At 33.3% G+C, this 11,492-nt stretch overlaps 1 protein-coding gene across 1 annotated transcript; it reads right to left on the bottom strand.

Moving 5' to 3' along the window:
- Positions 1-1,058: 1,058 nt before the first annotated feature.
- LOC145672665 (uncharacterized) lies at positions 1,059-1,454 on the bottom strand. Its single transcript, XM_081741830.1, has one exon. The coding sequence runs from the start codon at positions 1,452-1,454 to the stop codon at positions 1,059-1,061; it is 396 nt and encodes a 131-aa protein (XP_081597956.1).
- Positions 1,455-11,492: the final 10,038 nt, after the last annotated feature.

The following is an 11,492-nucleotide window of genomic DNA, read 5'->3' as shown; positions in this document are numbered from 1 at the left end:
CCCCTCATTAATTGGACACAATCAATTAATATTCTAGGGGCAAAGGAATTAATTTAGCAATACTGCACCGAAAAATGCCACTTTTACACTTTACAGTTGCCACTAGCACTAAATTATCACTGCCCGGATGAACTTCTTCAATCACACCTAACTACCACACTTGAGGAGGAACATTATCTTCTTTTAACAATACGACCATGCCCTGTTGTAGATTAGGCTGAGCTGAATTCAATTTTCTTCTTTGTTGTAACTGGTGGAGGTAACCCCTTGACCAACGTTTCCAAATATGATGCTTCATTTGTTGAATCCGTTGCCATCTGCCTAGCCTGTTGATAGGCACTTCCAATAGATCTGATTGCGGAAGGTTGAGAAGTGTAACTCCCATCAAAAAATGTCCTGAGCTGAGATACATTGAATATGTAGGATCGTTGGAAATGTCTGTCAATGGTCTTGAATTTAGAATGGCTTCAATTTGAATAAGTAACATGTTCAACTCTCAGTATGTCAGACCTGCTGATCCTGCAACACGCCGTAGGTGGCACTTCATGGATTTTATTGAAATTTCCCATGACCTCATGTGAGGAGATCTAGCAGGAATGAATTTCCATTCTAAACCTTCTTGACCTGAGTATTCCAGGATGTCCTTTCCGTTAGTCTTGGATTCAAAAAATTGTTGCAATTCTAGATTGGCGCCAACAAAGTTTGAACCATTGTCGCTACAGATAGACAAGCATTTTGCTCTCCTTTAGCAATAAATATCTTCAATGCTAAGATGGAGGCTTGAGAAGTTAAGTCTGAAACTATTTCTATGTGAAGTAGTCTAGTGCCTAAACAAATGAACCACGCTGCATAGACTTTCATTTGAATTTTGCTGCGAATTTTGGACTTGACATTAAAGAATTCTGCATAGTCCACTCCCTCGTGTACAAATAGCCTTGCTTCATTTACTCTTTCCTTGGTAAGTGTCCCATTAACTGTGATGAAGTTATTGATCTCTACTTGAAACAAACCAAACAATTGTATACTATTGCCTTGACCATCTTCTTAGCCCTTGGAATTCAATATCTGGTAAGCACAGATGCAATAAGAAGCTGTGGTCCTGTATGAAGCAGCCTTTTATGTTCTTCTTTGGCTATCAAGTGGGTGAAATGATGTCCTGCAGGTAGGATGAATTGATGCTTGTTGTCGTACTCCAAGTTTGAATGTTTCAATCTTCCTTCTACTCTTAGCATTCCTTCCGTGTCCAGAAATGGAGAAAGATTCTTGATTGGCCTTTTTGTAGAAACTTCCATTTGTTGCAGCCAGTTCAATATTTCTTGATGATAGGTAGTATGTTGATACATCTGTAACGCTAAACGAAGTTTCGAAGCGTCAAGACTCTCGGTTATTCTTTCTGATTTCTTGGAATGACAATTATGTTTGAATCGCAAACAATATGCTACAACTTTCAACATTTTGTTTAACGATGAATACCTTTTTATAAAGCTTGTTTCATGAACTGAAACCAAACTTAAAATGACCTACTTCTCTTCTGGAATACTAGCTAGCTCATTTTGTTCTTGACATGGCCATTCTGCTGTGTGAAGAAAAACTCTGGACCATGCCACCACTCTCGTGATAGAATAAGAGTGTTGGGATCCGCTTCTCGACTAACAATGTCTGCCGCATTTTCTTTACTTGGCATTGATTGTTTGATGTGATTCTCTGAATTTGAGCCACCCTGTTGGATACAAAATGTTTTCCAACGATTGGGAGTGTAACGCCCCTTCCACCTAGCATACACAGAAAGCTTCCAGTCCGACAACTATTATCATTCAAAGTAATAATAATAATAATAACAATCGTCAGTCCGAATGCAATCCGATTAACACCTAGTCGATGGGACATGGACCGGAAAATTTAGTTCTCCATCGTACAACTAGTCAGTGTGAAAGTTAATTATTATTCCAATATTTCCAAATACCACAGAAAATTCCAATATAAATAGGAAACAAATTATTATATAAAATAAATAACCACAACAGAAATTCAATTTTAAATAACAATTTTATTAACAATTTGGGTTGTGTATTTACACTATTACGTTAGAATAATGTAGATACACTAACGAAATAATACAACAAGAAAAGAAAATATTATAAAAAATACTAACGATATATCGAAGTGATTCTAATGTGCAATTAAATTTCTTTAGTATTCTTTATTTCTAATTAGCAATATACTTTCAACAATTATTTTTGAAAGAAGATTCTATTTATCAAGCAAATACAATTGGAATAAATTTACGTTAATTTCCTCTTAATGCAAAAGATTCTCAATAATAATTTCTATCAGCTTTACTTCAAATCAGAATACCTTAAGTTAATCAAAATTTTTACAATTTACAAGCGCGCATTTAAATTTCTCTTTCTTTACGAATTCTAACAATATCCAAATTACTGAAATAATCAATTTCAAGAAAAATAAGTATATATAATCTCTGTTATACTATATTAAACAATTCTTCTTTCATATGAACTCTCAATCTCAAATTTTAGAATAGTGAAATGCCTTAGTTTCCAAACGAAAATATAAAGCAAGAAAGAGTTATTACTGGTATTTAAGCCGGCTAAACCAGCTACTATCCAATTGGAATTACTATTAATGTGATCTAGTCGGGCTTTCACTTGGCACAATAGGCCCCACAGAACACTGCCCTTTAAACTCACTATTTCTTCGCAAAGAATTAACAGAAAGCGAGATAATAAGCTTATAAAGCAAATAACTATCTGTGCTATCAATTCACAAGCATAAAATACACTCTTAAAGAAAGCTTTCACTCCTATTCACTTTCATAAATTAGCAGCCATAAAACGAGGAAAGAAAAAGAGCCCATTTGACCTGCCACTAAGTTTGCTTGCGAGAATTGAATAGTGAAGGAATAAAACATTCCTTTTTCCACTGATCACTTTGTTATATATAACTGACACAACACCAATATAATTTTATCGATAGACGTCGATAATACACACATTACACCAACAGGAATAACAACGGTGAACAATTCTCAATTAAGAGAAAACCTGCCGAAACGAAACCACACTCCATAGACTGAACAATCCTCCGGTTATACCCATACGAACAGAGCAATCTTCTGGCTATAAAATACTCCGTAAGGGCAATCTTCCAGCTATACAATACTCCGTAAGGGCAATCTTCCGGCTATACATATACGAACACAAGTAAAGTAGGCACGGGACCCACTTTAGCTTGTAGAGTCGGTTTCGATGACCACGCCCAATATTTGCGGCTGCAATCTTCTCCTCTAACAGTCTTTCCAACTGTCTTTACTTAAATTTTCAACTTAGTTTCATGATTTTTTCTTCCTTCCTTTCTAACCTTTTTAATTTTTCTTTTCTATATTTTAAAAAGAAGAAAATTATAAAAAAACTAATGAATCTTACACAACCTATAGTGACTCTTACAACCAAATATGTTTAATTCAATCTAATTTACAGAGTTTTTATCCTTTATTCGATTGAATTCTTGTGTCGTGTCCATATTCATTGGCCTCATTCCGCACGAAGTCGACACGGCACATTCACCAGCCCTTTACAAAAAAAATTCTACTCCAGAATTTTTTAATAATCATGGAAATCTATAAATATAAAAAAAATTCATTAATATACAAAATACAATTTAAATGTTACATAATTATACACAAAAATATTAATTAAACTACTACATTATATACTATTCAAAGGATAAAAATTGTTATTATACACAATACTCTATTTACAAGATTTCTGATAATCACAGCCGTGATTAAAATATAAGAATTTATATTTACAATTAATTAGTAGCATTTATTTGACATTACATTATATACAAATATTTACTATTTACAATTTTCTATACCATTTTTTTTCAATTTTTCTCTTCCAGCATTTCCTTTAACTTTTAATTCCTCTGGACCCGATAAATCTTAATCTCGGAGACGTGACTCCGCTTGTACGAATCAAGATTATCGTTCTCGTCCGAAATTAGAACAGTATTTGGTGTCAAGAATCTCCTGACTATAAATGGTCCATTCCATTTATCACTGAGTGATTTAGCAACTTTGTCCTTCAAAGAAGATTTCACATGCGATGGAATTAATACTTTGTCGCCTACCTTGAACGCTACTTCTCTTCTTCTTTGCAGCATGAGTCGTTTTCTTCTAATCCAGCTTTTTTCCATATTCTTTATGACATCCATCCATAAAGCTTTAGTTGACTTTCCGGCAATATCTGCTTCTGAGATGTCCCATCGATTTTCTAGTGGGGTGTAAGTAGGACGTCCTAAAAATATTTCGATAGGGCACATCTTAAGTACGGAATGCTCGCTAATATTGAGCGTATACTGTAAGTCTGGTATTAGAGACGACCAAAGATGTTGCTTGTCTGCAAAGTAAGCTCTAATAGAGAATTTTAGCGTTTTGATAAGACGCTCCGCAGCGTTCGCTTCAGAGTGGTATGGACTTAAAGTAATGTTCTTTATCCCCAGTCCGAACAAGACTGTTCGATAACTGTTGTCCTTATTCTTAACTAGAAATAACTACTGGCGTAGCTCGAATGGTCAACTTCAATTAATATACCCTGCCTAACTAATTCTGAATTTTGAGCATCAAATTCTTATCTTAAAAAATTCTGAAATAAACACAGAAGCATTATCGGCGGAAATAGCTTCTGGATATCCTAAACGACTGAAGATATCAGACATTTTGTCCATTATAGAGGCTGACGATAACGATCTCAATTTCTCTAGCACTACAAATCGGCTAGCGTTATCAACCCCAATTAATATATACCTATAACCCTTTTGAATTAGGCAATAAACCAATAATGTCAAAGTACCAGTGCGATCTAATCCTCTTACTATATTCTGATATCAGTAACCCCATTTTTCTTATATTCTCTTCCTTTAAAAGCTGACACCTATGACAACATCTTACATATTCAGCCACTTTCTCTTTCATATTTCCCCACGTGAATCTTTTCATTAGTTTCTTTAGAGTCCGATATGTACCAGCATGACCTCCTACAAGCTTATCATCATGGTAGTACTCTATCAGAACTCTTCGTAGAGTCTTAGGGATAAAATATTAAAAGGGTTATGGACTGAATTAGTTTTCTTCATAAGAATTTTTTTGCTTAAAACATACCCAGGAATGATCTCGCCATTTTCTAATCTCTCTATTATCGCTTTCAATTCTGGGTCTTCTCTTTGAAGATCTTCGATTGGTTTCTGAATCAGAGGCAACTTCCATCTATGAGCTAATCTCAAGTTGCTATCAAAGGCCGCTAATCCCAAAGGTCCGTCTACTAAACTAAACTCAAAAGGGTCATAAACTCTTGTGAGAGTGTCAGCTATCACGTTATCTGCAGATCTAACGTGTTTAATCTTAAATGAAAACTGACATAACGTCTCAACAAGAGGGCCATACTTTAATAGACGCTTTGAGTTGCTTAATATCCAAGTCAGAGCCTTGTTATCCGTCAGGACATCAAATTCTTTAACCTAATAGTGTTTAAATCGCGGCATAGTTTTTACTAGGCTTATAAACTCTATCTCGTATATGCTTCTATGTTTGTCTACTTCTGACAATTTTTACTGAAGAAACAAACAGGTTGAAGTTCCCCGTTACTGTTCTCCTGAGACAAACAAGCAGCTATGCTTTTTCCTGATCCATCCACATTTAATACAAATCGTTTATTTAGATCTGGGGTCTTTAATACTATATTTTCCACCAATATGTCTTAATTTGTCTAGAATCCTCTGGTGTTCCGGACTTCAGACAAATTTATTCTTAGGAGATTTCAATTCACTGAGAGGTCCCATCATTTCCTGGAGCTCAGGAGCGAATTTCGCATAATAACTGAAAACCCCCAAGATCTTCATAAGACCTCTCCTATTCCGTGGAGGTGGTATGTTTGTAATTTCTGAAACCCTAGCCGGGTCGATTTCCATCTGATCTCCGGTAATAATATAACCTAGATAATTAATCTTAGTCTGAAAGAACATTTATCCGGAGATATAGTAACGTTATATTCTCGAAATCTTTCTAATACCTTAATTATAATATTCTTATGTTCTTCAATCGTATCTGAAAATATGAGAACATCATCAAAATAAGATCGTACTTCTTCCCCTTCCAAATCTCCAAGTATTTTATGCATCACTCGGTTAAGAATGTTACTACCAGTTTTAATACCTACTGGTACTCTCGTAAATTGAAAAAGACCCTTTGGCGTAACAATTGTAGTGATGTCATGTGAGCTAGAATCTAGTACAATTTGAAAATAGACTTTCTTAAGATCTATCTTTGAATAGAATTGCTTGTCTGATAGGCAAGCTAAACATTCCTCGATGTTTGGAGACGGGAAAGAATCAGTTACAATAAGCTCATTTGCTTTAACAAAATTCCATACAATTCGATAACTGTTGTCCTTATTCTTAAGTAAAAAGCAAGTAGTGGCGTAGTTCGAATGGTCAACTTCAATTAATATACCCTGCCTAACTAATTCTGAAATTTGAGCATGGAATTCTTTCTCTTTATTCTTAGGAACAGGGAACGGATTTTGCTTAAGAGGTTTGTTTTCAGCCGGATACAATTTGCCTATACAACCCTTAATACATCCGATTCTATTTGTAATTACGTCAGAGTATTGATCTCTTATCGAACCCATGAATTAATCTATATCAGGATTCCGAAAACTCCACGATTCTCGATTAGAGTTTTTCACCTGTATGTTTTCTGGGTTTTTCACCTGCGCGAATCAATCATAATAATTAACTGAATCTCTATTAATTTCCTCCCCAATATATTTCCTATTCTTATTTAACAAGTCGTGGAATTTCTCTGACTGCTCGACGTCCACGTCAGAAGCTTCCGAAGAACTAGATGGTTCATTGTTCTTAACTTTAGAAGTCTCTGTAGGGTCTAAGACAACGTTCTTCTTTTGTTTTTCACACACAACACTACGATCGCGCTTAATTTGTTGTTCATTTTCACCATCCATGATGTTTATCTTCTTCTTTTTCTTTGGCTTCTTCTTCTTCGCTGGTTTCTGTTTCTTAACTTTCGGATCCTCCACTGAACGGTTTAAATCTGGAACAGTCTGATAACCGGTGTCACTCTTCATATCTTCTTTGGAATTGTTTTTATCTCCTATATCACCAACATTTGTCGAAATTATCGCTAAGTCCACTGAAGATTTATGATGTAAACAATCTTGATCACTATCCACTGACTTATGCGTAATGGAAGAGGTGTCTGGACAACCCTGATCAGTATCCAACCTCCGAATTTGCTGGTCAACACTAATGCTGTCTCTCGATAACACTCCCTCAATTAAATTTCGTACCCCAAGAAGCTGCGAAGCATCAGGAGCATTTATAGTTAATATATGTTTTTCCAGATGTTGAAGATCGAGGTCACATTACACACCCTTTTCATTAGGACGGATTGAATACGAATCTGCCCTAATAAACATAGAAGATATTCCAGAAGATTTGGTTGATAAGTTATTCTTTCGAAACTTTCCACCAGTCCATTCTTGTTGATTAACCTGTTCACCAGATCTAAATCCCTTTCGGAGTGATTCAACAAAATCCCTGCGATAATTAGGTCGCACACGCTTCTTTCCACTACACAGAACACACATATGTTTATCGTAATCTACTAACGCCGACGCTGAACGCAGATATGGAATTGCCAATAAACAGTCGCAAGGAAGATTATCAGTTACTCTAAATATCACAGATTGAAAAAATCCGGATAAGTTTATCACCAAAGTCACCTCTTCATCCGTAACAAAGTTAAGACCAGAAGGCGCATTGATAGTTCTTTCTTCCACCTTACGAACATGCTCTTCCACATTGCATCTTTTCACTAAGTCTCGATTAACTAAGTTAAAGCTAGAGCCCCCATCAACACAAATATTTGTTAAAATATTATTTATTTTTCCAATGACGAACGTTGCCACAAATCCGTTCATCTCTGATGGGACACTATTATTCTTTTTAACTGGAGGAACAAATAGATTCCTATTAAGGTTCCCAGAAAATCTTGAAGTATCCGAAACCCTAAAACTATCATTCATGAGATTCGATTTTATATTAGGCAAAGTAGAATTTGGATTACTATTCCGATATTCATTCTTATTTATTGAAGAACCTATATTCGAACAGGCCATTTTCTCTTTGCCTTTTTTACTCCTCAGCAATTTAATATACTCCATTTGTTCTTTATTTTGCCAAAGAAATTGTTCGGATTTTTTTAAGAATTCCTGTCTATTAGCTGGACAGTAATAATGTAACATCCGAAATTGTTGATTCAGATTCATTCCATTTAAGATGATACCTACTAGTTGACCTTCATTCAACCCGAGTTGTAAAATATCCATAGATATCATGACTGATTTAACATAATCGTTATATAATTCTGTCAACCCCTGTTTTCTATAGACCTTTTCACTTAGTAGCGAATGCAAAACTGTGGGTGTAATATATCTATGCATAATATTATTCCTAAAATAAACCCAATCAACGTTATTATTCAAAGCTGATGTAACTTCCTTTAATATAATACAGTCACATCTAGAGAGAAGTATTGAAAGAATCATATTAAATGAATAGCTAGTATCCATTAATATTTCTTGGATTTTAAATAACATATCAAAAGTTTGAATGCTATTATTTCCACTAATGTTCTTAATTTCTGACAGTTTATTCTCTAAATATGTCAAAGATTTATGAAAGGTATATTTAGTCATCAGCTTGTGTTCTAAATTAAGATCTGAATATACATGATCTTGTCTATTCAAAGGAAAGTTATTAACCCTATCACCTTCAGAACTATTCAGGTTCCTATAATTCGGATTATGGTCATGCATTCTGAGACTAGGATTATTTAAACCCACTTTCGGAGTCGAACTCAAAACATTAGAAACTCTCTTATAATAGTTTCCTAGATTAAGATATCTATTCTGTACACCAACTCTTTCTCCTGAGTTACTACTATAAGAAGTATTCGGAATGTTTCTACTTAAAGGCGGTTCCGAAAAAGTTACTCTAGGATCATTTCTCTCAATATGACTATTAGATGGATTAGCCATACTACTGACTCTATTTAGATCAACTGAGTTCATCAAAGATTGATTATTATTAATAGGAACACTAAATGATCTTACATTAAAACTATTCGTTAATGGAGGAGTAAGTTCCATGCTCATATGACCAAAAGTTGAGTTTTGATCTAAACTAGGATAACCAGTAGCGTCTACTGTTAAGAAATCTGCATTCGACATATCAATGCTAACATAATCTTGTCGAGACTCAATTATTTGATCAATATTTAAATAAACTATGTTATAAAGAACAACAAAATAATATAAGAATAATATACTATAAATAAACATATACAAATACTATTTTCTATTTTACTATAATACTAAGATGGAAATCTACTCGACCAAAGCAACAACGCTGGAAGGAAAATCGAAAATGTTCAAATAATCCAATAACATTAATAAATACAAAATTTTGTAAAGGCTGGAAAAATATTTCTATCATAAATTCTTATTTTCAATGAAAAAATATTATTCAATTGAATTAAATTGATTGAGTCACTATAATTCTCAAAAAATCTATATTTAATTCTATATTCAAAATTCAAAAAAAATTGGTAGAATTATAATGTTGGAGAAAAAATAATTTTTTTCTTTTTCAATTTCAAAATATTTGAAGTACTACAAAATTATTTTCAAAGTATAATTCAATACTTAAAGAAATTACTAGAGACTAAGAATCTATATAAAAATATTAACTACAATAATAATATTATAATTAAATATATATAAAAAAGGATACTTGACTTGTATTCGTATCTTGTAACGCCCCTTCCACCTAGCATACACAGAAAGGTTCCAGTCCGACAACTATTATCATTCAAAGTAATAATAATAATAATAACAATCGTCAGTCCGAATGCAATCCGATTAACACCTAGTCGATGGGACATGGACCGGAAGATTTAGTTCTCCATCGTACAACTAGTCAGTGTGAAAGTTAATTATTATTCCAATATTTCCAAATACCACAGAAAATTCCAATATAAATAGGAAACAAATTATTATATAAAATAAATAACCACAACAGAAATTCAATTTTAAATAACAATTTTATTAACAACTTGGGTTGTGTATTTACACTATTACGTTAGAATAATGTAGATACACTAACGAAATAATACAAGAAAAGAAAATATTATAAAAAATATACTAATAATATATTGAAGTGATTCTAATGTGATTCTAATGTGAAGTGATTCTAATGTGCACTGAACCTCCGGGTTCCATAGGCCATAGAGTTAGAGTTAGTTTAGATTCTAATGTGCAATTAAATTTCTTTTGTATTCTTTATTTCTAAATAGCAATATACTTTCAACAATTATTTTTCAAAGAAGATTCTATTTATCAAGCAAATATAATTGGAATAAATTTACGTTAATTTCCTCTTAATGCAAAAGATTCTCAATAATAATTTCTATCAACTTTACTTCAAATCTTACAACTTTACAAGCGCGCATCTAAATTTCTCTTTCTTTACGAATTCTAACGATATCCAAGTTTTCAAGAAAAATAAGTATATATAATCTCTGTTATACTATATTAAACAATTCTTCTTTCATATGAACTCTCAATCTCAAATTTTAGAATAGTGGGAATAAAATGTTGAAACATCAAATCTTGATTATACATATACTATTCAACATTTCAACTCAAATTTTAGAATAGTGGAAATAAAATGTTGAAACATCAAATCTTGATTATACATATACTATTCAACATTTCAAATAATTCTCAATCAATACTATTTTAATATCTTTTATTACTCTCTTTTAATAAACGTGAAATGAGAATGTTAGAGGAAAAAATTTTGCAATCTGGTTTTTTAACGCCAAAAATACTCTGAACTCTCAATATGGAATGAATAATAACTATTAACTGTAAAATAAACCAAATTAAACTGGAAATATTGGAATTATTACGATTTTCCAAGAAAGGTCAGGTTTGTACCCCCTTACTACTTAACTCCGCGAAAGATTAAAAATACAGAAAAATCTGGAAATTTCCGTAAGGGTGAAAAAACGTTGGAATTGCCTTAGCAATACAACCTGGAGTGGATCTCAAGCCAGACAACCGCACAAAACATACAATTGAACAAGCCACAGCCACTACTTGGAATAAGTCAGAAATTACACTCACCTTGACTTGTTTCGAATATGGATTTACCTTCTATGTGCAACCCTCTCTCTCTTCAGGTAATATGGCTTCCGTCTGAGGTTTTCTGGTGTTCGAGTAAAATCAGATTGGTGGAAAACGTCAGTTTTCTAATGTAATGTAATTCCTCACAAAACTCTTCCTGTGCCTTAGTTTCCAAGCGAAAATATAAAGCAAGAAAGAGTTATT

The sequence above is a fragment of the Thermobia domestica genome, chromosome 16 (genome assembly GCF_964235325.1).
Source record: "Thermobia domestica chromosome 16, izTheDome1.hap1.1, whole genome shotgun sequence".
NCBI classification, from domain to species: Eukaryota; Metazoa; Arthropoda; class Insecta; order Zygentoma; family Lepismatidae; genus Thermobia; species Thermobia domestica.
The sequence above is the reverse complement of the archived record's forward strand: the minus strand, read 5'-3'. Positions and strand labels throughout refer to the sequence as shown.

Coding starts and splice junctions, on each gene's coding strand:
- LOC145672665 (XM_081741830.1), bottom strand. CDS start 1,454: ATGTTGAAAGTTGTAGCATATTGTTTGCGATTCAAACATAATTGTCAT.